This window comes from Dryas octopetala, chromosome 1, assembly GCF_963921425.1.
Source record: "Dryas octopetala chromosome 1, drDryOcto1.1, whole genome shotgun sequence".
Taxonomy (NCBI): Eukaryota; Viridiplantae; Streptophyta; class Magnoliopsida; order Rosales; family Rosaceae; genus Dryas; species Dryas octopetala.
The window spans coordinates 19,802,925-19,823,984 of record NC_141366.1 but is presented as its reverse complement, the minus strand read 5'-3'; the positions used below and the strand labels follow the sequence as shown (position 1 = coordinate 19,823,984).

Here is a 21,060-nt window from a genome sequence, read left to right as displayed (position 1 = left end):
GAAATAACAATAATTAATTTAACTAGTAACATTAGCCTTGTAATTATTATTTTTTCTCAATTTTTATGGAAGACTATCTAGTAAGTACTAACCAGCTTAGAGTAATTTATTAGAGGGGAAAGTAGATATCTCAGTCGCAAGCAGACTCAGTGTCTTATATTTCTTTCATTTCCATCACTCATTGACAGAACAGACTCAGTGAACAACTTACATAAATAATTAATTTGGAAATTTAATGCATGCATATATGTGTACATGTATGCAACTGATATATGATCTAAACTTGATCAAAGCCTTAAAGACAAGTCGAGGTGAGCATGGCCAATAATCTCCTCCTCATCCTCTTCAAGATTAATAATCTCATTGACGATAAACTAGTATTGGATGGGATTGGTGGCACCAGGTCAAGATCTAAGTTGATCACTACTTCATTGTTGGGCTGCAAACCCATGCATGAGAGAGAGAGAGAGAGAGAGAGAGAGAGAGAGAGAGAGAGAGAGCGATAACAAGTAGACTTGAGTATTTTCTGAATTCTCACATCCCACATAGAGAAACACAATGGGTTTATAAAGAACTGAGCAATATTTGGTGGAATAAGCTTTCATGAAGGCCCAAAAGAATGAGTCAAAACTAGGAAAAAACAACAGGAAAGCAAAAAGAACATAAAAATTGACACTGCTATAGTGCTTTATGAGGCATTCAGGATAAGCTTTAGACATTGAACTATAAGGCTTCCTTTGTTGTATAGGATTGAATACAATCAGATAAATTACAAAATCATGTATATTTAAGTATATTGCTTCTTTGGCCCAAAAAAAAAAAAGGATATTGCTTCTAACTTTAAGAAAGAAAATGGAAAATAAATGGACTAATAATAAGGTCAAACTTATCCCTATCAATTCCCGCCAAAATAGTGGAAATAGGGGAGATAAGTTTCTCCTCATAGCTAACTCATCTTTTTCCCATCTTCCTATTTTTTTCCTTCAAATTAGAAAACATCATTCATCTTCTTCCTTAAACACACACATAATTTTACCATTTATCTTATCATATCCAATCCTTGCACTAACCAAGGCCTAAGAGAGCAATTATTGGAGAAGTTATTGGCTGTCAATGTACTAAATTTGAATTTAGTGTCCAAAATTTGCAAATTAATTTCAGGGTTGATATATGTCGTCCCAAAATTTCCAATTCAGCTTTTGAGAGGGAAAGGGGGAAACAATCTCACATCATTGTTAACTCACCCAATAATTGCTCTTATTGAAAATATATTACGCATTAACAAACAAATACAAATAACTAATACAGCTAGTCTACTTGATCTTGATCTTGATGATGAAGCAATATCTTACATTCTCTTCTGTCAAATACCATGTACTACAGAAACCAATCCAATGAAATTGGGAAGGAAAAAAAATGTGAGAAAAAATAGAAGAAAATAAAAAACCCACACCCCAAAACCGAGAAAAATTTCTCACTTAGGTACAACTGCATTGTACAGAAAGAATCTGAAAATCCCGATCAACCCCCATGGAGAGAGATCCACTCAAACACTAAGCCGTCCACACAAATTAGCTCACACTTAAATCCCGCCAGCCCTTGCATCGGGATTTTCTTAATCCACCTCTTTTAACTTGCGTGACATACCGTTGGGCAGGTTGTATAAATCAGGTTTATGAGTGTATAATGAACAAATCCTCACACATCCATCATCTTCATTTTATCACAGCAGACCGGCCAGCATTGCCCCGGGATCATTTAATGCTGCAGCCGGACTGGTTGGTTGAGCTACTGGAGGTGTTTGTGGCACTGGTGCAGGTGCGTGAGGGGCTGTAGGTATGCTACATAATTGTTCCTTGATGAACTCCTTCAACCTGCACATCAGAGGTCAGATGAATCTATCTGCCAAGGTCCTAACATTTTAAGGTTAGCACTTAGCAATACATGATCTGAATACATACTCAAGTGTTAGCGTAGGATCCCCTGAAGCAACTGTCATACGCAACTGTGTTCTGTCTGCTGGATCTGTTTCTATTCTAACCTGAGTAGCATAAAAGAAAATACCGTCAGATCAGCAACCTATCACAATTCTAAAGCACAATTTTCTTAGAAGATATGGTTAATACCTAAATATTTAGAAACAGTTCAATATTTCATACAATTCCAATAAATGGAAAGGCAAGCAACATGATTTTATATCTAAACCAATAAATTGAGAACCAGGGTTTCAGCTTTGTACTGATTCTATTTCAGTGAAGCAAACCAGCAGAAGCTAAAGTGGCGGACCTCAAAATCCACCCATTAAAGTCTTACCAAGCAAAGCATGGCCCGCGTACTTTCTGAGTAAAATGTTGTGCTTGCAACAAGATTATTTGGATTTGGGTCCTAAAATAGAGAATACATTAGTGAACAACTTACATAACTTACAGACTTAAGGAAAAATTGAAAAATAAAAGGGAAACTTACAAGCGCTGGACAAACCATCAACCGGAGACTGTCAAGTAGATTTGCCATTTCTACAAGTGGCAGTGGTTTAACACCTCTAACCTGCACAGTTTACTGGACAACATCACCACATTGATAAATACAGCAGATAGCCAATGCATAGTAATTTAACGTTAACCAGGGATTTACAATAAGCCAACTGAACAATGTTATATATTGACTACAGACTTGTTAGAATGTGTTTCCTACTCTGACAGTGAGTTAACGGGGTTATCATCCTGCTTTGAAGCAGATTATGATGATGATTCCAAACATAACCTTCCAATCAGAGTCAGATGGTAATGAAAAATGTCAATCACTGGATAGAGAACACGACTTTTAGTGTATATATTTATACATATATACATATATGACTGAAGCAAAAGATAAACTAAAAGATAATGAATACGAATCATGTCATTTCAAATTCACTTTCTCATTATAAAGGGTTGCAAATCATATAACACAAAAAGAATGTCTTCATCAAGTATAAAAATAGAAGACAAATGTGACATTTTTAATACACATACCACTTCTTGAAGCTTCAGAGGTGGTCCTGAAAGTGATCTCCACTGAGGAAAGAACTCTTCAGTAGACACTGGTATGGGCTGAAGAAATTTATTCAAGACAACTGGGAGGCGAAGCCTAACATTGACCTACAAAAGGGATACTATAAGATATATGAAGACCCAAATATGACCTATTTTCTGCTTCATTCGCCACTAAAAACTACAGGACTTTTAGATTTAAGTACCATATTGTTGTAGGAGAAGTCAAGAACTGCAACATCCCTGCTTGGGCGAAGATTCACAACTTCAAGTGGGCATTGTACCTATACAACCAAAAGAATAAAAATATAAAGAAATATAATAAATTAAATATAAGGAGTAAGAAAGGAAAAGAGTGAGCATAAATAAAAGAGAGGGAAAAAAGAGAGTGACTTAATGATTCATCAACGACCATAGGTTAATTATAAGAATAAAAATATTACCTGTGCCCTGGGAGGAATAGTTTCTGGTACAAGTGAGAGCTCCATTTTAAAATGGGAGGGAGGCAATATTAAAGCCTTAACTGACACAAGCGGTGAAGTATTTTTGTTTCCCAAGAAAAGAACAAGACATCCCTGATGTGCCCGCCATTCAGCTTTAACTCCAATCTGGAATAACATCACATGAATGTCAATATAAGCCCAATAAGGCCAACTCTCTCTCTCTAATAAGTTAAAACTATTGAGTCTAAATACAAGAAGAACACCTGAATATTAGGATCTTCATATAGAACACCACTATCTTTCAAGCACAAAGCATGAAATCTTTCAGCAATATTTCCTATTGGCTGCGGGCAAGAATTAAAAAGTAGTTAGATGAGTAGCACAGTAATCGAAAGTAAGATCTGACTAAGTTTTCTACTTTTGTTAATGCAACACAAGATTTAAAACAAATATACTGCATAGTGTATTGCAGTGTATATCCTTGTTGCAAGCTAGGGTTGAGAAAACTGGATAGAACTCCTATCATGAGAATTCAAACTTTAAGAAACAAACATATAAACAGAAAATTCAGTAGAACTGACAAAGAACAAGAATCAGAGGCAAAAGACAATTGTCTAATAGTTAATAAGTAGTTTATTTTCAACCAAAATAAATAAATAGTTTATTAAACATTAATTTAACACTCAAAAACACAATTACTTTTAAAATCAAAATACATTGGTTAATCTTAAAAAACATCAATTCCTGAGGGACGATCCTATTGTTAATGCAGAATACACTGCATTTGGAACACATTCAGGTTCCACCTACATCTTAGAACTTAGAAGCAATGAGGCACCCACCAATGATTGGAGACAATCAGACAACAGCTATAAAAAGTACCTGAACAGAATTTGGCTCCTCGCCAACAGGCACTATGGCCGTAGCATCCACCGCATTTGGATCACCTCCCAATCCAGGGATTACATGCTGCTGTGATTGAACAGAAGTACTGGGAGGTCCCTCAATAGCCAGCGGACCCAAGAGGTCACCAAGGAGATCTGCTGAAGGAGGTTGAGGATCAACTTTATTCAAAGTACCATTCTCCTGAGACAACACTTGGTTGGTTGAATTGTGATCCTGTAAACTCAATCATACATGCATCAATCTTCAATCAAAACCAGAGTTAACCTTTGGATGCAAAACTACAGTTTTCAAACTCTAATTCCCAAAAAAAAAAAAAAAAAAAAAAACTAAACTAACCGCATTACTGCTCATGCTGGGTATCTTCACAAGACCAAGCTGGTGGTTGACAGGTGGGGTTCCATTAGCAGGATGTTGGTCGGTCACAACCAAAGCATTTGACGTTTGCTGCTGGGCCCGCAACTTGATAGCACTTTGTTCCGCTGTATCAACTTCAGTATCTTCAGCCTTTTTTAACAATGCAGACTAAAAGAGAGAGAGGAAAAAAAAAAACCTTAGAGTCAGTAACTTCCAAGAGAGCTTTAATTGATACCGTTATGAATAGCTTGATCTTATAAGCTTCTTCTGAACAAAAGTGCAAAGAAATTATACCTGCCGCTCAGGAAATTTTGGCATTTCAGCCAATATATCCACAAGGTCAGCACCTCTCCTACTTAAAGCAAGGTATTCAGCAGCGCGTTGTTGTATCTCAACATCAATGCAACTCTCATATCTGAAAGAAAACAACAGTCCGCTAAAGAAAAGCACAGAATTTTTATGATAGGAAGAAAAGACAGAATTTGATTGATAACAAAAAAAAAAAACAACTAATTCACAAAAAGGTGCAGAGGAGAATCTCACTTGTTGAATATTGCCCAAATCTGATTCTGTAGTTCTGGGTCTGGAGGTTGAGTGTGCATAAAGATCTTAGCGTATGTTGAAAGAAGAATAGGTATGGTAGAAGTCCTACAAATACAATACATACTCTAAGGATATATAAATAAATGATAACTGAACTTAAGAGTAACGGAAAGGGAAAAGTTTTAAGAGCCCTTACGATACAGCAGGAAGCTTCTCATGAATGATGCTAAATAATTCTTTAGGACTACACCCAGGCCGTCTGGCCAAAAGGTGACCAAATTCTCCAATGATATATGCACTGACCTGTTGCACGTGTATTGATTCCAAACAAATCAAGACATCAACCTTAATTATATGGTTAAATTTGGTAGAAAAATATGGAAACATAGATTATTGGTACTCTCAATTGCCTGTTCACCAAGAAGATGATACACAAACATTAGGCCTTCTCAATTGTCTCGGATGGACTGAGAAAAATGAAGGGATGCTTTACCAATCAACCAATTAAAACAGGATTTGCATGAGAATTCTGGTTAAAAAGTTAAATTCCATACCCCCCACCCCCCCTCTCCTTACCAAAAAAAAAAAAACTGAAATGGAAGAGAAGACCCAACAAATTAGCAATTGGCTACATTATGAACAGATAAAATCTATAAAGACACGGAAATTAAAAAACATAGAGGATCAGGGATCTCCCCAACCCAATCATTTCCAAAAAATTTAATTCTCCCCATTAAAATAAAAAAAAAAAAAAAACTAATTCCCTGTGAAATGTCTTGCCAAAGACTTTGGTTTGAACCTCTCACCACCACGACAGAGTCCTACCCATTGGTATCAAGGTCACATCTAGCTCAGATGACAGCTTGCCAAAGCAACTTTCCAAAGGAAATCTCCACAACCACTTCCTTAATAAGGCCAATTCTGACATCCTCATATAACCTAATAAATAATCATGCTCTATTTATGGGCCATGAGCTCTCACGCAAATTGTGTTAATAGCAACAGAAAACCAATCCCTAAGAAGCTCACTAATCCAGCATCCAATATTCACTTTCAGATTTAGATAAAGCTTGCATGGCAAATGAAGCATAGTCTATACACACCTTAACCATTGTCTCATGTATAGCAGGCTTGTCAAGATACTCTCTAGCTTTTGCTGCTGCGTAAGGCTGATCAAGTGCATACCATCTCTCAGTCAAATAACTACTAAAAAGAACATATCTCTTAAATAAAAATGCACCAAAGCATTCTGACCTGTAAGTCTTCGTTATTTGTAACAAATTGCACAACACGAAACCATATATCATCACTAACAAAATCTCCGGCCTTGTCAATTAATTGAAGAATAACATCTACATACCTGGATAATAACAATAAGCACAATATTTTTTTGTAAGATTAATATGCACAAAATAAAAAATGGGCTTACTAACTTGCCTTAAATACTTTTTTTAAAGAGCCCAAAATAACAAAAGAAATGCCCAGAAGTACAAATTACTATATCATAGAATTCACCATCCACTCAAAAACAAAATTATCAGAACTTTAAATTTCCAAATTCTAAATATGTGTGTGTGTATATATACAGACAAAACCCATTAAGGGATCCTTAAATAATTTCATTTAAGTTATTCAAGGGATCCCTTGTGGGGCCCACTCCACATTGTATTTCAACTATCCGAGCCATCTATTATTTAGGTCTCTATTCAAAGATCATCTTTGCAAAAAATTAGACAAATCGAAAACCACTAAGATATCTAAATTTGATCAAATAAATAGACGAACAAAATAAAATTTTCGATATACACTTGAAATGATGACCATTTAATCAAACAATAAAATGGTTTCCGATTTTTCAAATTTTTTGCAAGGATGATCCTTCAAAGGAGACCTAAAAGGTAGACGGTTCCGATAATCAAAATACAATGTGAAGTGAGCCCAATAAGGGTCCCTTAACGAATCCTATATATATATATATATATGAGAACACTCAATACATTCAACAAAGCCTAAATCCTAACTAATTGAAGTCAGATATATTGGCAGAGCTAAAAAAAATGCAGTCAGATATCCTGACACCCAATCTGTTAGGTCAAGAAAATCAAAAGATATTATTGTTAACATTTAAGCAGGTCTAATATACACAAGCACATTGAGACAAATTGACCATGCAATTAACATCCACAAGGCCATCACAACAGAAAATAAAGTTATATTCCCACCACATATAACAAGAAAATCACATTCAATCTAAAACAAGCAATCACCTCATTAAATTGGTCAATTCATAAAACAAACAAGTATTCTTTTAAGTAATGTGGAGAAATATCTTATATATACACATTTATAAATGCTATAAAATATATATCCACATCCACCTGGCTAGTTGATGTCAACTCAATAGAAAGCTCGAGTATCCATATTTGAAAAAAAAAAAATTATATATTAGATCATGTAAAGTATATCTAATATCTCACATCCACCAAAAGATATTCTTAAACAAACAGATATATTTTGTTTACAACACCAATTGCCACATTTGTCTCTTCCCAAACATTAACTCACCATGCAACACTGCAGACTATTAATCCATTTATAGATCTCAAGCAAACATTTTCAACACATCATGAAAAAAGTTCATCACTTCTATTGCATAATACCAAGCTAAATATATCATATCTTTATAAGCAAAACATGTGTTTACTTTTAAACAAAAGCCATTGGCTATTTTAGTTAATATCATTCTCAACCAGAGCTGCTTAATAAATTAGAATCAGACGCCGGTTTTCAGTTTCTTCACTAGCGTAATGGTCCGATGTCCTATTTCGTGCATGGGAGAACCGGAGAACCATGCTCATAAAAAAAATGAAAAAAAAAAAACAGACCAACCAAAATAAGAACCATGCTTACCATGACAGATCAGGGGCAAACTTTTCTGCAAGAATGGCAGCCTTAAGTGACAATTCCTCACGCATTGCAAAGTCTGCTGTGCTAAGATACTGAAATGCAGATGAAAGTCAGTGGAACCTCATTTTGTGATTCAGAAATTTAAAAATAAATCAATGTGCTAATATAAAACCGAGATGATCTACCAAACTAATAGAAACCAAGTAGTACACACCCAGTATGTGATGTACCTGCAATAATTCTTCAACTATGTCCTTTGCATTTGAAACATCACACATACCATAAAGCAAGTCAAGAGCACGCCTACGAATACTGAGAATAGAATTTGATATCAGTAAAGAAAAAATAGTTTCAGATATACACAACTGAAGCACAAAAATAAGAGTGTGTATGCTCATACAAAAATTTAAGTTTTGTAAGAAGTTTCTTCATTAGGACAATTAGCTTACAATTTTGCAATGTTGATAATATGGGTCACAAACATGTGCAGTGCAAGGATATATAATTAAAGTAAATAAAGTACAGACTACAGAGTTAACACAACGCAAAATGCATGAATAAATAAAAGCTCCTATATATAAGGTATGAGGTGCATAACCACACCTAAGCTCAGAGAAACGTCTGCATTTTCAAGGTTCATTACTTATGAGCCCAGGGATCAAGGCAAACTGGACAGCTAGAACAGTAATATAACTTTTAGTGCTAGGCCATATACCTAATATACTTTTCTCTAAAAGTGAATAATGGTTCCATAGAGAAAAAGGTGATATTATTATGAATGAGAAACTATGTCAAGATATTTCTCATCTCTACTTCTTGATAAAATGCTGTTTCTTATAAATATATATCACGATATCTAACATCTTCAGCATGTAACATAATACTGCCACGTAACAAATTTAACCTGATATCTGGATCCTTCAATGAAGTGATGATCTGAGCCTGATGTCTCTTGATGATATCTTGCACATCCGTCACCATTAACATGCGGGTCATATTTTCCTACATGAGAAATGTGACATCAAATCATGCAAATATAGAGCACTCCCGTATTTACCCTTCTAAGTTTAGACATAGTTTCCTTTGTCAGTCAAAGGTTGCAATAAAATGAGAATGTGGAAAACCAAAAAATTAAATTTACAGAACTTAAATGTTATTTATTTAGATTTTTTTTTTTCGAATAAGTATCAAAAAGTCTGAAATGTTTCACCACTTACCAAACCAAGATATCGAATATTTGGTTCTCGCACAGCAATAAATTTTCCAAGAAGTGCAACACACTGAGACATCATCTCCTTTTCAGCATCAAGATGCATGACCTAAAATTGGCCAATATTAGCACACAATACATAAGAGCCCCTCACCTTTAAAAAGGAATAGAAGAGACAATTGTGTGGGTGTGCTCTCGAGAAAAGGAAGCAAAATTTCAAAGATTCCCTAGAAAAGATGTTCAAAACTGATTTAATCAGCAGTCTCATAATCTTGGACGACTGCACATTCCAAATTTAGACATTTAAAATAAAATTAAACTTTAGGGAGGGGGGAGGGGGGAGGGGGGGGCAAGAGGCATAATCCAGATAATTCTTCCACTCACTTAACTTAATCAAGTTTACAAAATTATATGGGCACATGTTTATATGATTCAATGTACATGCAATATAACTGTATGTACAGTGAGAACATGTTTTTCTTTCATTTGCGACACCAAAAAAAAAAAAAAGAGATTTTAATGGAAACCAATGCAAAAGCAACCAGAGATACTGGATTTTTTAAGAGTATTAAAACTTGTCAGCCAAGTAGGGGGAACCCTTGTGCACCATACCTATCTATCAAAAATGTAAAACAAATCAATAAACTTCGATAAATGGCGTATAAATACCAAGGTCATACATAAAATTTACTGCAGAGAACTTACAAGAGCAAGGGCTTCAAAGAGAACAGCATGCGATGCATTGTTCTTATTAACATTCTTCACCACATCAGTACCCATCAATATTCGTTGTAAGACCTGAAACCACCAATACAAGGTTTAATAGAAGCAGAAAATATAACAACACTACTGAATATAAGTTCTTGAAAGAAGATGAACCTCAAACAATGATCTTCTGGTATTTGGATCTTCAACAGTAGGAAAATACTGAAGAACCCTCATTGTCTTGACCTGTGCTAACAAAACATTTATAAGCATAACACGAACTTGTTCTATATGCACCAAATGCTACAAACTACTGAGCGTGTTGCCTTTCAGCTCACCATTTCAACCCTGCACTGCCTAAGCCATTGCTTAAGGGATGTAGTGACTTTCCGGAAAAGTTAAGTGATAGAGACAATGGCCCAGTAAATTGCACAGGCAAAACAAGAAAACACGAAATATATTTTCAAGAAGCAAGTATGGGCCGGTGGCACTACAGGGATGATATCAAATTCATTGGAACTTTAAAGCCCACAAAGTTAAAAAGCTCTTGCCAAAAAACCTACATTTAAATCCAAAGAGCCAAAAAATGAAGCCAGAACCAGACTTTCCAAATTTTCCTTTGATTAGCATGCTCTATAAGGTTAGCTCAAGTGCTCAACTAATGGCACATAATGTAAGAAAAATAAAATCTTATATGGCTGCTTAAGTTAAAACCTATGTAGCAAGGACGCTGGGTTTATTTTATTGTGACCCCTGGAAGAGTAGAATGACAACATCGACTGCAATTGGTGGTAGCTTCCAAAACAAGTAGAAGAGTTGGCACAAAAAAGAATGGAAAAACTGAGAGGGCTATTATCAGTTTACTGAACTATATTTGACAACATGAATCTGTTTCAGAGGAAAAAAAAAATTAGGCGGCTGATTTTGTTTGATATCCAGTACATGCAGAGCAGTCTGACCAATAAAACAAAATAAAAATATATGTGTATATTACAAACCTGAAGCCAGGGAGATGGGATACCATAGTAGGTGTACTCTTGTGGAATATCCTGGTTCCTAGCAAGCCGTTCTAATATTTTAACGCATTTGGGAAGACTACTCCAGTAAGCATCGTGGTGGTTTGATACGAGGGCAACAAGAAGGCTCATAGATGATGTCAAAACACCAAGATCACGTTCATCTAACAGTTGTGCCATCCGGTCAGCCCTAAAATAAATGGAAAAAGAGAGACCAATCAAATAAGCACAAAAGGCAATTGTATTGGAATACATTCTGTAGTGAAGAAATCTAACATTTAAACATACCAGCCATCTACATTGACAACATCAGGATTTTTCCTATACAAGCGCAATAGACATAGTGCAGCCTTTTTTCTCACAAGTGGTCTGTAGCTGCTAGAAATCTAAATCAAAAAAATTGGTCAACAAAAATCAGTTTCAATTAATTCCAGCCAAACATTAAAGATGCATTGCCACTTACAAGTAACTTTTGAACATCAGGTGCTAATGACTCTGCAAATTCTCTCCCGCCAATATTCCCAACCTACAGAGTTGAAAAATGGAAAAATGATGGTACATTATGTCATAGCACAGTCAAATTTTTTAATAAGGACACAGCCTGATAGAATATTAAAGAAAGACAAAAGAAGACCATGGAAACAAGTTTCAATAAAAAATGCAAGGAAAAAACAACAACAACAACAACAAATTATCCAAATAAAAGATTCAAGATATCCCAAAGTGCAAGATCCAAGACTAGGGATTTCCTTGGTATCAGACCACCCTTCCTTTATTAACATTCCCTTCCGAAAACAAAAAGATTCAAGATATCCCAGAATGAGATCAAACCAAAAATATTGTGAAAAGAAATAACCTACGTAATATTGACATAACAGCTAATCATATAATTCTGGAAGACAAACCTAAGATAACATCACATTCCACTTATCTAAAAATGAACACTATGTTCTGAAAAGTTAACAGATTTTCTATGGACATACCATAGTCAATGCCAAACATTGGAAAGTTTCGTTGCGACCAATAATATCATTGCGCACGGTATTTATCGCTAATCTCAGAAAATCATGGTTCTCATTGAGTAGACATGATGTCACAATGTACCCAACCTGCAGTCATTTTAGCACAATTGAAAGTCAATTAGACAGTCAGATCAAATTCTTTGGAAACTGAGGATAAGGCAATATAATGAAACTAAAGTTTAGTTAATTACCATTTAATTAGTCACATATAAGAAGAAAAACGTGCATTTTTTAAAAGAAAAAATTAAATTATAAAATGAGCATGCAATAGTACCATAAAAAAACTATATTTTTATAAAAACAAAATATTAAAAGCACTGACAGGTCATAACCATATTTAAGAACTTCCATGCCACTACGAATTCATACACCACATGTACTTATTATATGAATGGGGTTCACTTCCAAGACTAGCAAGCCATTTTTCCATACATGCAAGGTAAATGGAAGAATACCAAAATTAATACAGTTCATTTTAAGATAGATGTGAAAGAAGATATCACCTGCTTTTCTGGATACTTGGGGGCAGATATTAGAGAAACGGCTTCCATGTGACCAAAATCCACATCATATCCCAGCATATAAATGTAAAGCATTTTCCAAACATATTTCTTCTTTTCATAAGGTGTCAAACCCTGTTAAATAAATTAAAAGACAAATTTCATCAACCAGTCACCCTTTGTTGTTTAGCCCAACAACGAGCAAGCAGTAAAAACTAAGGTAAGTACAAGCAAATGGACCTCCACCGAAAAAAAAAATGAGGAAGAAAGATCGTATGAGATAATATTTATACCAAACTGATTTACGACGCAACCTTTGCCACGGAATCTATGCAAAACCAAAGTAAAGACAGTTTAGGATCTATTCAAGGTAACTAATGTCAATTTTCATGATCTTTCATGAGAGACAGTGAGGGAAAACCAGAACAATAAATTTTGCTCTTCTTTATGAGAAACAAGATTTCATTAAACAAAATGAAAAAGTACAATGCAGAGGAGAAGATGTCCACTGTATACAGATCCTACAACCCAACATACTTATAAAAAAAAATTAAAAAAGTAAAAATAAAAACACTACAAAAACAGCACTAATCCCCCCAAACAACAGCAACCCTCCAGTCAGAAAAAATTGCATAAAAAGGAATTTCCCAGAATTTTGAATAAACTGAAACCCATAAACATCCCAAAAACAAACTTTATCTCACAAAATATCCACCTCATCTCCCCTATCAAATATCCTCTTATTTTCCGCCAACCAAATTACCCAAAACACAGCTATCACACCACATCTCTCTAAATCTCTGCCCTTCATCATCCCACCAAAAATGGTATCCCATGTACAGTGGTAACCTTGTCTAATATGATAATTATGCCTCAAATTTCTTTAAACTTTGGAGTCTGGAGAAACATAGACAACAATTACCAATAAAACCAGGCAAGAGTAAGCTCCAATATAAATATCTATTTCTCCAATTTAAGATAAATTTACCTAGCTTTTGGCATACCCCTTTCTAAGGAAATTTGTCTACAAGAAAACATCTGTTTTGCCATTATAATAGTTTAATGATTCCAGGTATTTCTACATCCATAAAGAATATTTGACGACATATATAAAAATTTGACCAGCTGTGAAGTTCATTTCAGATATAAATTATGCAATCAATAGCAGCAATTCATATAATAACTACGGGATAACCAAAATGTGCTTGTAGATTGAATCTTAAATTCAGCATACAAACAACTACGCATAGTTATTCAATGGATGCCTTTCAATTGAATGCCACAACCATATCCGTAGCTAACAAGAAGACTCTCCTCACGTGTCCTCCAATCTCCCTAGGTACAAACTAGGATTCATTTCCAATCTTATTCATTTTCTTAACAATAATATATATTAATATTTCATAAACCATCAGAAAACATACACAAGTAATTACATCCCAATTCAACTTTCATCAGGTTCAATGATATTCATCTAACAGCAAAGCAAGTGAAAGTGAACGCCTCTTGGTATTCCAAGCCTATCATTTGAAGTCCATCAACTGAAATACTTGGCACTAAAAAACTCCATCCATTGAGCTATCTATATTAAAACCTATGGTGTTTATAATACCAAGGAACTTATGCAGTAAAAAATTCCTATTTCCTCTCCCAAATAACGAGTCAATAAAAAAGACATTTCTAAATAAGCTTGAAAGTCAAAAGGACTAAAGCTGATGCCACCAAACTCTAAGCAGATAATCATAGAACTACATAAATCTTTCTATTTGTAGAAATTCACCTCCAGCTAAGTTCATACCCAAAAAAACCCAAATCCCAAATTCAAGCAATGAAGCCATTCCACCATGGTCTAGATCAAAAGCCTCACTTTATCTCCTATGACAAAAATAACAGAAACGAAATTTGCAGCACAATAATATGGATAAGAAATGCAAGCTCTAACCCTAAGACAAACCTTTTCGTTTTTGAAGCGTGTACGGACATTCCCAAGCTCCTTATCGACACGGAGCCTCTCCTGCTCTTTGTTCTGGCAATTTCGAACGTCGCTTATGAAAACAGAGAGGCCTCGCATGCCCGACAAAGCCATGAGCGCTCAGATCCAGAGAGAGCCACCACTCTTCAGCTCCCCCAAATCACCCTAGATCCTCTGGGTCTTGTATTGGATCTAAGACTAGCAGTAGCAGAAATTGAACACTGTTGTTGATGGTGCAGATCAGCAGCTCCAATTACAAAACCAAATAATATTAATAATAATAAAGAATGGGTTTCTTCTTAGAGCGAATGAGGGTTTGATCTAAGGCTACAAAGAGAGAGAAGGAAGGTGGACTGAGAAATTTGAGAAAAAGCCGTCGGTCAGGTCAGTGCTGGAGGGAGACGACTTTTATTCACCATGCCCCAATTGAATCATTTCATTTCATGTCATTTTCCACCTAATACTTCTTTGTTTTTTCTTCTTTTTTCCTTTATATATATATATATATATATATTTATTTATTTTATTTTTTTTTCCCCCTCAATCTCAAACTAATTGCTTGGATGAGGAACAAATTTCGACCAACTGTGAAGGACACTGTATAATTACCATTGTTTGGATTAAATTAAATTTTTAAATATGATCGGCTTTGAGTGTAGGCAGTGGGTAGTTGTTTTTTCTTTTTTATTCTGTATTTCATTTGTTTTTACTTTAATACCAAATGCCCAATTATGCATGTGATTCTTGTCTGGGCCATGCAAGAAGTGTTTTCAAGTCTCAAATCTGAGATGGGTTAATCTAATTCTGGATCAAGAAAAGGATTTATGATCTACCAACATTACTGAAGATTTAATTCACTGCCAGCTTTGTTTATGCAGGAATGGGTTTGTAATCCATCAATTTTCTAGAATTTAATTTACCGCTGGCATTGCTTCTTAGGCTGACCAGCTGGTTTTTATAGGTAATTAGGTATGATGATGAAGAAAAGTATTTTTCCTCTTTTTGTCTCTCAGTTTCTTTTTTCATTTTTTGTCTTATAGTGACTACCATATTATATACACCCCTTGAGATTTTTTATAGTCTCACATACACCCATTGAGATTTTAAAAATTACAACGGCGAAACCCCTAATTCCCCTAAAGTAACCCCTTCCATTGAAATTCTATCCAAAAATTGATGACATTATCATAAAAATATTTTTAAATGACAAGTTTAACCTTATGGTTATTTACATGCATGCACACCCTATGAGGTTCATCATGTTTTCACATAACCCCGGCCCTTAAGGTTTTAGAATTTACACAAACACCCCCTAAAGTTTTAACTCAATTACAAAAAAGTCCTTAAAGTTTCAACACATTTTCATATAACCTTTTAATCACAAACGAGCATGACAAACATGGTAAACTACCAAAATAACCTACATACTATTTGGCTAATATAATATATATTTCTTACGTGTTGAAAAAAGATCCTGATTTTAAATTTTAAAATATTGCTAAATCTTATTTTCTTGTATGAAAATATTGTTAAACCAAATAAGTGTTTTTTTTTTTTATGTAATTCAATTATTTGCTAAATAATCCATTTATTTCATTATGATATTCTAGAAAAATAATTCATATGTTCATAAATATATATATTAAGACAAATAAATTGCAATAGTTGAATTTCAAAAAAAAAATTCTTTTAATATGTAAAAAAAGAAATATTAGTATTGAGAAACATTATTTTAACATCATAAATGTTATTTTAGTGTTTACAAGATTATGCCACTTATGTTTGTGATTAAAGTGTAACATGAAAAAAAGGCTAAAATCTCGAGGGATTATGTGAAAATATGATAAACTTCAGAGGGTGTTAGTGTAAATGAGCCCTAAAGTTAAATTTGTCATTTGAAGATATTTTTTGACAGAATTTTAATAGAAGGGATTATGTGAAAACAATTTAAAACATCAGGGATCTCGTTGTAATTTTAAAAATCTCATGGAGTATATGTGAAAACACGAAAAACCTCATAGGGTATATGTGTAATAAACCCCTACCATATACATGTGGCAAAACTAGAGACATAGCATCAATTCAAATCAATTCCTTGTAAGGTTTTAGAAACTTTTCTTTTTCTTCAATTAGTATGGGAATTCAAATATGGTCGTATTCATTCGGGTAGAAGGTTGTTTCATATAAGCGATTTAACAAAGGTTAGAGGAGCTTTAAAAGGCCCAAATGTGTTCTTAATATCCAACCAGCCCAATGAAGAATAGTAACATGAAAGGGCCCAAAAATAATCTTAAGATATATTATTCCTTAAATTACGCAAAGGACACTCATTTAATTTGCTATTCAAAAGAGTAGTCCACTTGCGTTTGTGTGCTCGAGCGCTCGGTATTTTTTCTGAGCACTCGGCAATTGCATTTGTAGTTGCATCTACATCTAGATTTGTCACTCAATTTTTTTTTTCTTGTTTTTCTAATGGAATTTTAATATTTGTTGGGTTGATTAAAGTTTTTTTTAAGTGTTTTAAGTATGTTTTGGGTTGTTTAAGGGATCGTTTGAGATTATTGTTGGACACCCAAAAGTTATTGTGAATGATAATTCTAGGTTATTCACAATTGTTTTAGTGTTTGGTAAAAAAAACCAAAAACTTTAGGTCTCGTTTGGTATCATTTTCTAAAAGTATTTTTGTAAAACATTTTTGCAAAATGAAAATGAGAAAATGAATTTACAGAAAATGATAAAATGAAAATGAGAAATTGTGTTTGGTAACTAAATTTTTCAGGCCTCCTCTTTTTCTCTCCCCCTATTCTTCATCTTTACCAAATACCCACAGAGGCACATCAAAAATAAGATCTTGAGACCTCCGAATCAAGGTTTCTATCCAATGGACTTGTTCCTTGCCAAGTGACTTCTTGAACTCGGGCTGGCTTCTTCAATGGGCTGGGGTCTGGGCGGCAGAGAAAGAGGAGAAGGGTGAGGAGAGATAGTGAGGGGTTGGCTTTCTTTCACTGGATGGGTTGGGTTTCGGGGTTGGGGCTGGGGTTGAGGAGGGGAGGTTTCGGTGGTGCTAGTGGCAAAGAGAGAGAGGAGAGGGACAGGGAGAGAGAGTGAGGCAGAGAGAGAGTGGCCGGTGGTCAAGCTTGGGGTCAGGACGGCGATGGGGGTTGGGTTTCGCTCGGTTGGGGTCTGGGAGGAGAGGGGAGGGAGGTATGCGGGAGAGAGGGAGGAAGAAGAAGATAATAGGGGAGGGGGGGTCTGTGGGAGAGGTGGAAGAAGAAGATAGTATAGGAAAAATAGAAAACGAAAAACAGAAAACGTCATTTGGACGTTTTCTGACTGACAGTGTAAAAGTTGAAAATGTTTTCAGAAAACATTTTCAATTATTTAGTAAAATGGGCCACCAAACACATTTTTTGTTATTTTCGTTTTTTGAAAATGAAAATGGGCATTTGAAAATGATACCAAACGGACCCTTAGTATCTCACTATAGTAAGAAAACACTTTTGATATCATAATGATTAGGCGGGGATAAGACAGCCAAACCCCTCGCGAAGTGTTTAGTACCTAAACCATACTTGAGTGTATATATATATATATATATATATATCAAACATGTTGGATGATGGGGGTAGTTACAAATCTCCTATCAAATGAGCATGTATACTTGGATGTCATGAGAAAAATCTTGGGTGAGACAATACTACGTCATCTTTTGATGTTGTCGGTCTTTTTTTGGCCAAGTAATGTTGTCGGTCTAACCATTCATGGACAGACCTAATAATTAATGCCTCTAATATATTATGGAGTAATATATAATTAGGATTTATGAAGTTGAAATAACTTGTGCCTCTGGTATTACTCTTTGAGGTGAAATAAAGATGAACCAAATTTTGATATTCATATGTTGCATATATTGGAGACTTGGAGTGCTCTAATCCTATGAAGGGATATTTATCATTTGATTGATACTCACTTCATATAAAGGGATCCATATTGATGATATAAAAATAGAAACAAAATGACCTGCTTAGATTTTAGGGCAAATGATCACTTTGGTCCTAGTTTGACTTTTGTTTCAATTTTGTCCAAGTTATTTCAATTTTTTTAATCAAGTCTTCATAATTTAAATTTTGTTAAGATCAAGTTCAAAATTTATACAAAATTTTCGTGTGAAAACGACGTGCATTGTTAGTATTTACGAGTTTAACAGAAAACAATCATAAAATTCGTGTAGTTGCACTCCTACGCTGATAAAAGTAAGGATTTCACCATCTAAATTTTGACGAAATTTTAATTTTGAAATTAACTAAATGTAAAGTATAAAAAATTGATTAAAAAATTGAAACTATAAAGATAAAATTGAAATAACCACCAAACCACATAACTAAAATGATTATTTGGTATAATTTTAGAGTGCTATTATTTGCACACCCTTTTTCCTCTCACTACACACTTATTTCTCACTTCACACCCATTTTTTTTTCAATTTCTTAAATTTCTCATTACACACCCTTAAATTTATTAAAATACCCTCATTATTACAAAAATAAAAATAAAAAAACCCAGCCACCCAACCCTACCCCGACTCTGACCACCTAGTATGTCTGCTCCAACCACGTCTGTCCCCCATCGCCGTTGCTGGCGGCAGGTTGGCCTTCGGCCTCCCTTTCTCTCTCCCCCTTTCTCATTCCCTCTCTTTCTTCTTTCTCTTCTCTCCTTTGTCCCCCTCTTTCTGATCTGTTGTAAAGGCCGATGACCTTGCCGGCCTCCAAATCGGTGGATCGAAAAAAAGGGGATAAAGGAGAGAAGAGAGAAATAGAGAGAGGAGAGATAGAGAGATAAGCAAATAGACAGATGAGAAAGAGGGAAGGAGAGAAGGGGAGGGTTGAACCGCCGGCGACCTTTCTGGCAACGAAGGTGGCTGAGGGTGGGATTGAGGTGAGGATAGAGAGGGATAAAAGAGAGAAAGAAATAGAGGGAGGAGAAAAAGGGAGGTCGGCGACAATGGCGGCGGGGGTTTAGGATTTGGGTGGCTTAGTCTGTGTAATTGTCCTTTATGGTCATTTTAGGTTAGGTTAAAATTGTAATTCACTAAATGGAAGAGAATGATTTGTAGTGAAAGGCAAAATGGTGTGCAAATAGCACCTTTCTAATTCTATATAATGCTCCACAAAAGTAAAAGATATCTTTTGTTTTTGGATGATGCGGTCAAAAGGGATCTTTATAGCATGGGAGAGAAAGGGGGGTTCACCAGCCACAGAGGTAGTGGTCAATCAGCGGCAAAGATGATGATGATGATTATTCAAGGATGATAGTGACATTTTTTCTAGTAGTAGATGAAGCCATACAATTTTTTATTTTTTTTTTTGTCAGAGATGAGGCCATACCATTTGCCATCGCAGGTGATAAGGCACTGTTTGAAAATGTTTTTTACGAACCCAAATTTGCTCCAATGAGAGACATTTTGATGTATAACTGTATAAGTATGGTTGAATTAAATTGTGATGAAATTCTAACTCATTGACTCATTATACTAAATTTAGTTATGATCAAGGAGTAAAATTTTAGTTTTGAGAAACTTTTTGATAGAAATTTTGACGGAAATTTTAGTGAAAATTTCGATTAAAATTTTGATAAAATTGGACAAAAACGACGAAAAAAATTGCTATCAAAATATGAAAATTTTGAATGAAACTTGACCATATGTTTATTTAACATATTATCTACTACATTGATAAAAAAACATTGAAGAAATCAAATAATATAGTAAATTTTATGTGATATGTGATGAATAAAATGCGCGCTAGAGACAATACTGTTAAAAAAATACATTACTAATTAATAATTACATAATAAAATTACACGAATAAATCACCAATGTGGCAACGAAAAATAGTAAGCTTACTCAAATGGACATGGAAATGGTATTCGATAGTTAAATTAAGCCGAATTGAGTTAAAATATAACCAATATGATGGCAGCAGCAGCGACAACGTTTTACCTAATATTTCAATTTTACAAATTATCGAAATTGGAAAACCAAACATTAAGGAAATGAAATTTTATGATAAAAGGATAAATTTCTTTTTCATAATTTAAGTTTACAACTAAACAAAACACCAAAATGATCAAATCAAACCCCAAATAAAATTTCAAACTTTTTTTTTTCTTTCTAATTGCCTAAAGACTCCAAATCTCAATCTACCTTAAAAAAAAAAAAATTTCTTTCCTTTTTTTTTTCTTCCTTTTTTTTTTTTTTTTCCTTTTCCTCTTCTTCCCCTGGTGATCTTCGTCTTTTTCCAGTTCTCCTAGCCTTCCTCTTTCTTTTTTTTTTCTCCAATTTTTCTTTTCTTCTCCCTTCATCAGTTTTTCTCCTCCCTTCATAATCTATCTCTTCCCTCTTCCTCCTCCCTTCCTAATCTCTTTCTTCCCTCTCCCTCCCCGGATCTCTTC

At 34.6% G+C, this 21,060-nt stretch overlaps 1 protein-coding gene across 1 annotated transcript; it reads right to left on the bottom strand.

Annotated features, from left to right (window-relative positions):
• Positions 1-1,296: 1,296 nt before the first annotated feature.
• Positions 1,297-15,004, bottom strand: LOC147298946 (AP-2 complex subunit alpha-1-like). The gene is made up of 27 exons (XM_086248780.1): positions 14,593-15,004; positions 12,642-12,773; positions 12,100-12,225; positions 11,580-11,642; positions 11,405-11,502; positions 11,099-11,306; positions 10,275-10,346; positions 10,101-10,193; positions 9,403-9,504; positions 9,090-9,187; positions 8,416-8,497; positions 8,189-8,277; positions 6,533-6,638; positions 6,382-6,447; positions 5,475-5,581; positions 5,279-5,383; positions 5,030-5,150; positions 4,718-4,903; positions 4,358-4,594; positions 3,739-3,819; positions 3,476-3,640; positions 3,239-3,316; positions 3,015-3,140; positions 2,467-2,547; positions 2,314-2,385; positions 1,962-2,041; positions 1,297-1,874 (listed from the first exon to the last, which is right to left on the bottom strand). The coding sequence occupies exons 1-27, from the start codon at positions 14,722-14,724 to the stop codon at positions 1,724-1,726; spliced, it is 3,057 nt and encodes a 1,018-aa protein (XP_086104906.1). The 5' UTR covers positions 14,725-15,004; the 3' UTR covers positions 1,297-1,723.
• Positions 15,005-21,060: the final 6,056 nt, after the last annotated feature.

Bases quoted from the DNA above. Each gene is read 5' to 3' on its own strand.
- LOC147298946 (XM_086248780.1), bottom strand. From the start codon at position 14,724: ATGGCTTTGTCGGGCATGCGAGGCCTCTCTGTTTTCATAAGCGACGTT. The intron at 10,194-10,274 runs GTTCATCTTCTT...TGGTGGTTTCAG, and splicing joins CCAGAAGATCATTGTTTGAG to GTCTTACAACGAATATTGAT. The intron at 8,498-9,089 runs GTTAAATTTGTT...TTCTATTCTCAG, and splicing joins TTGAAGGATCCAGATATCAG to TATTCGTAGGCGTGCTCTTG.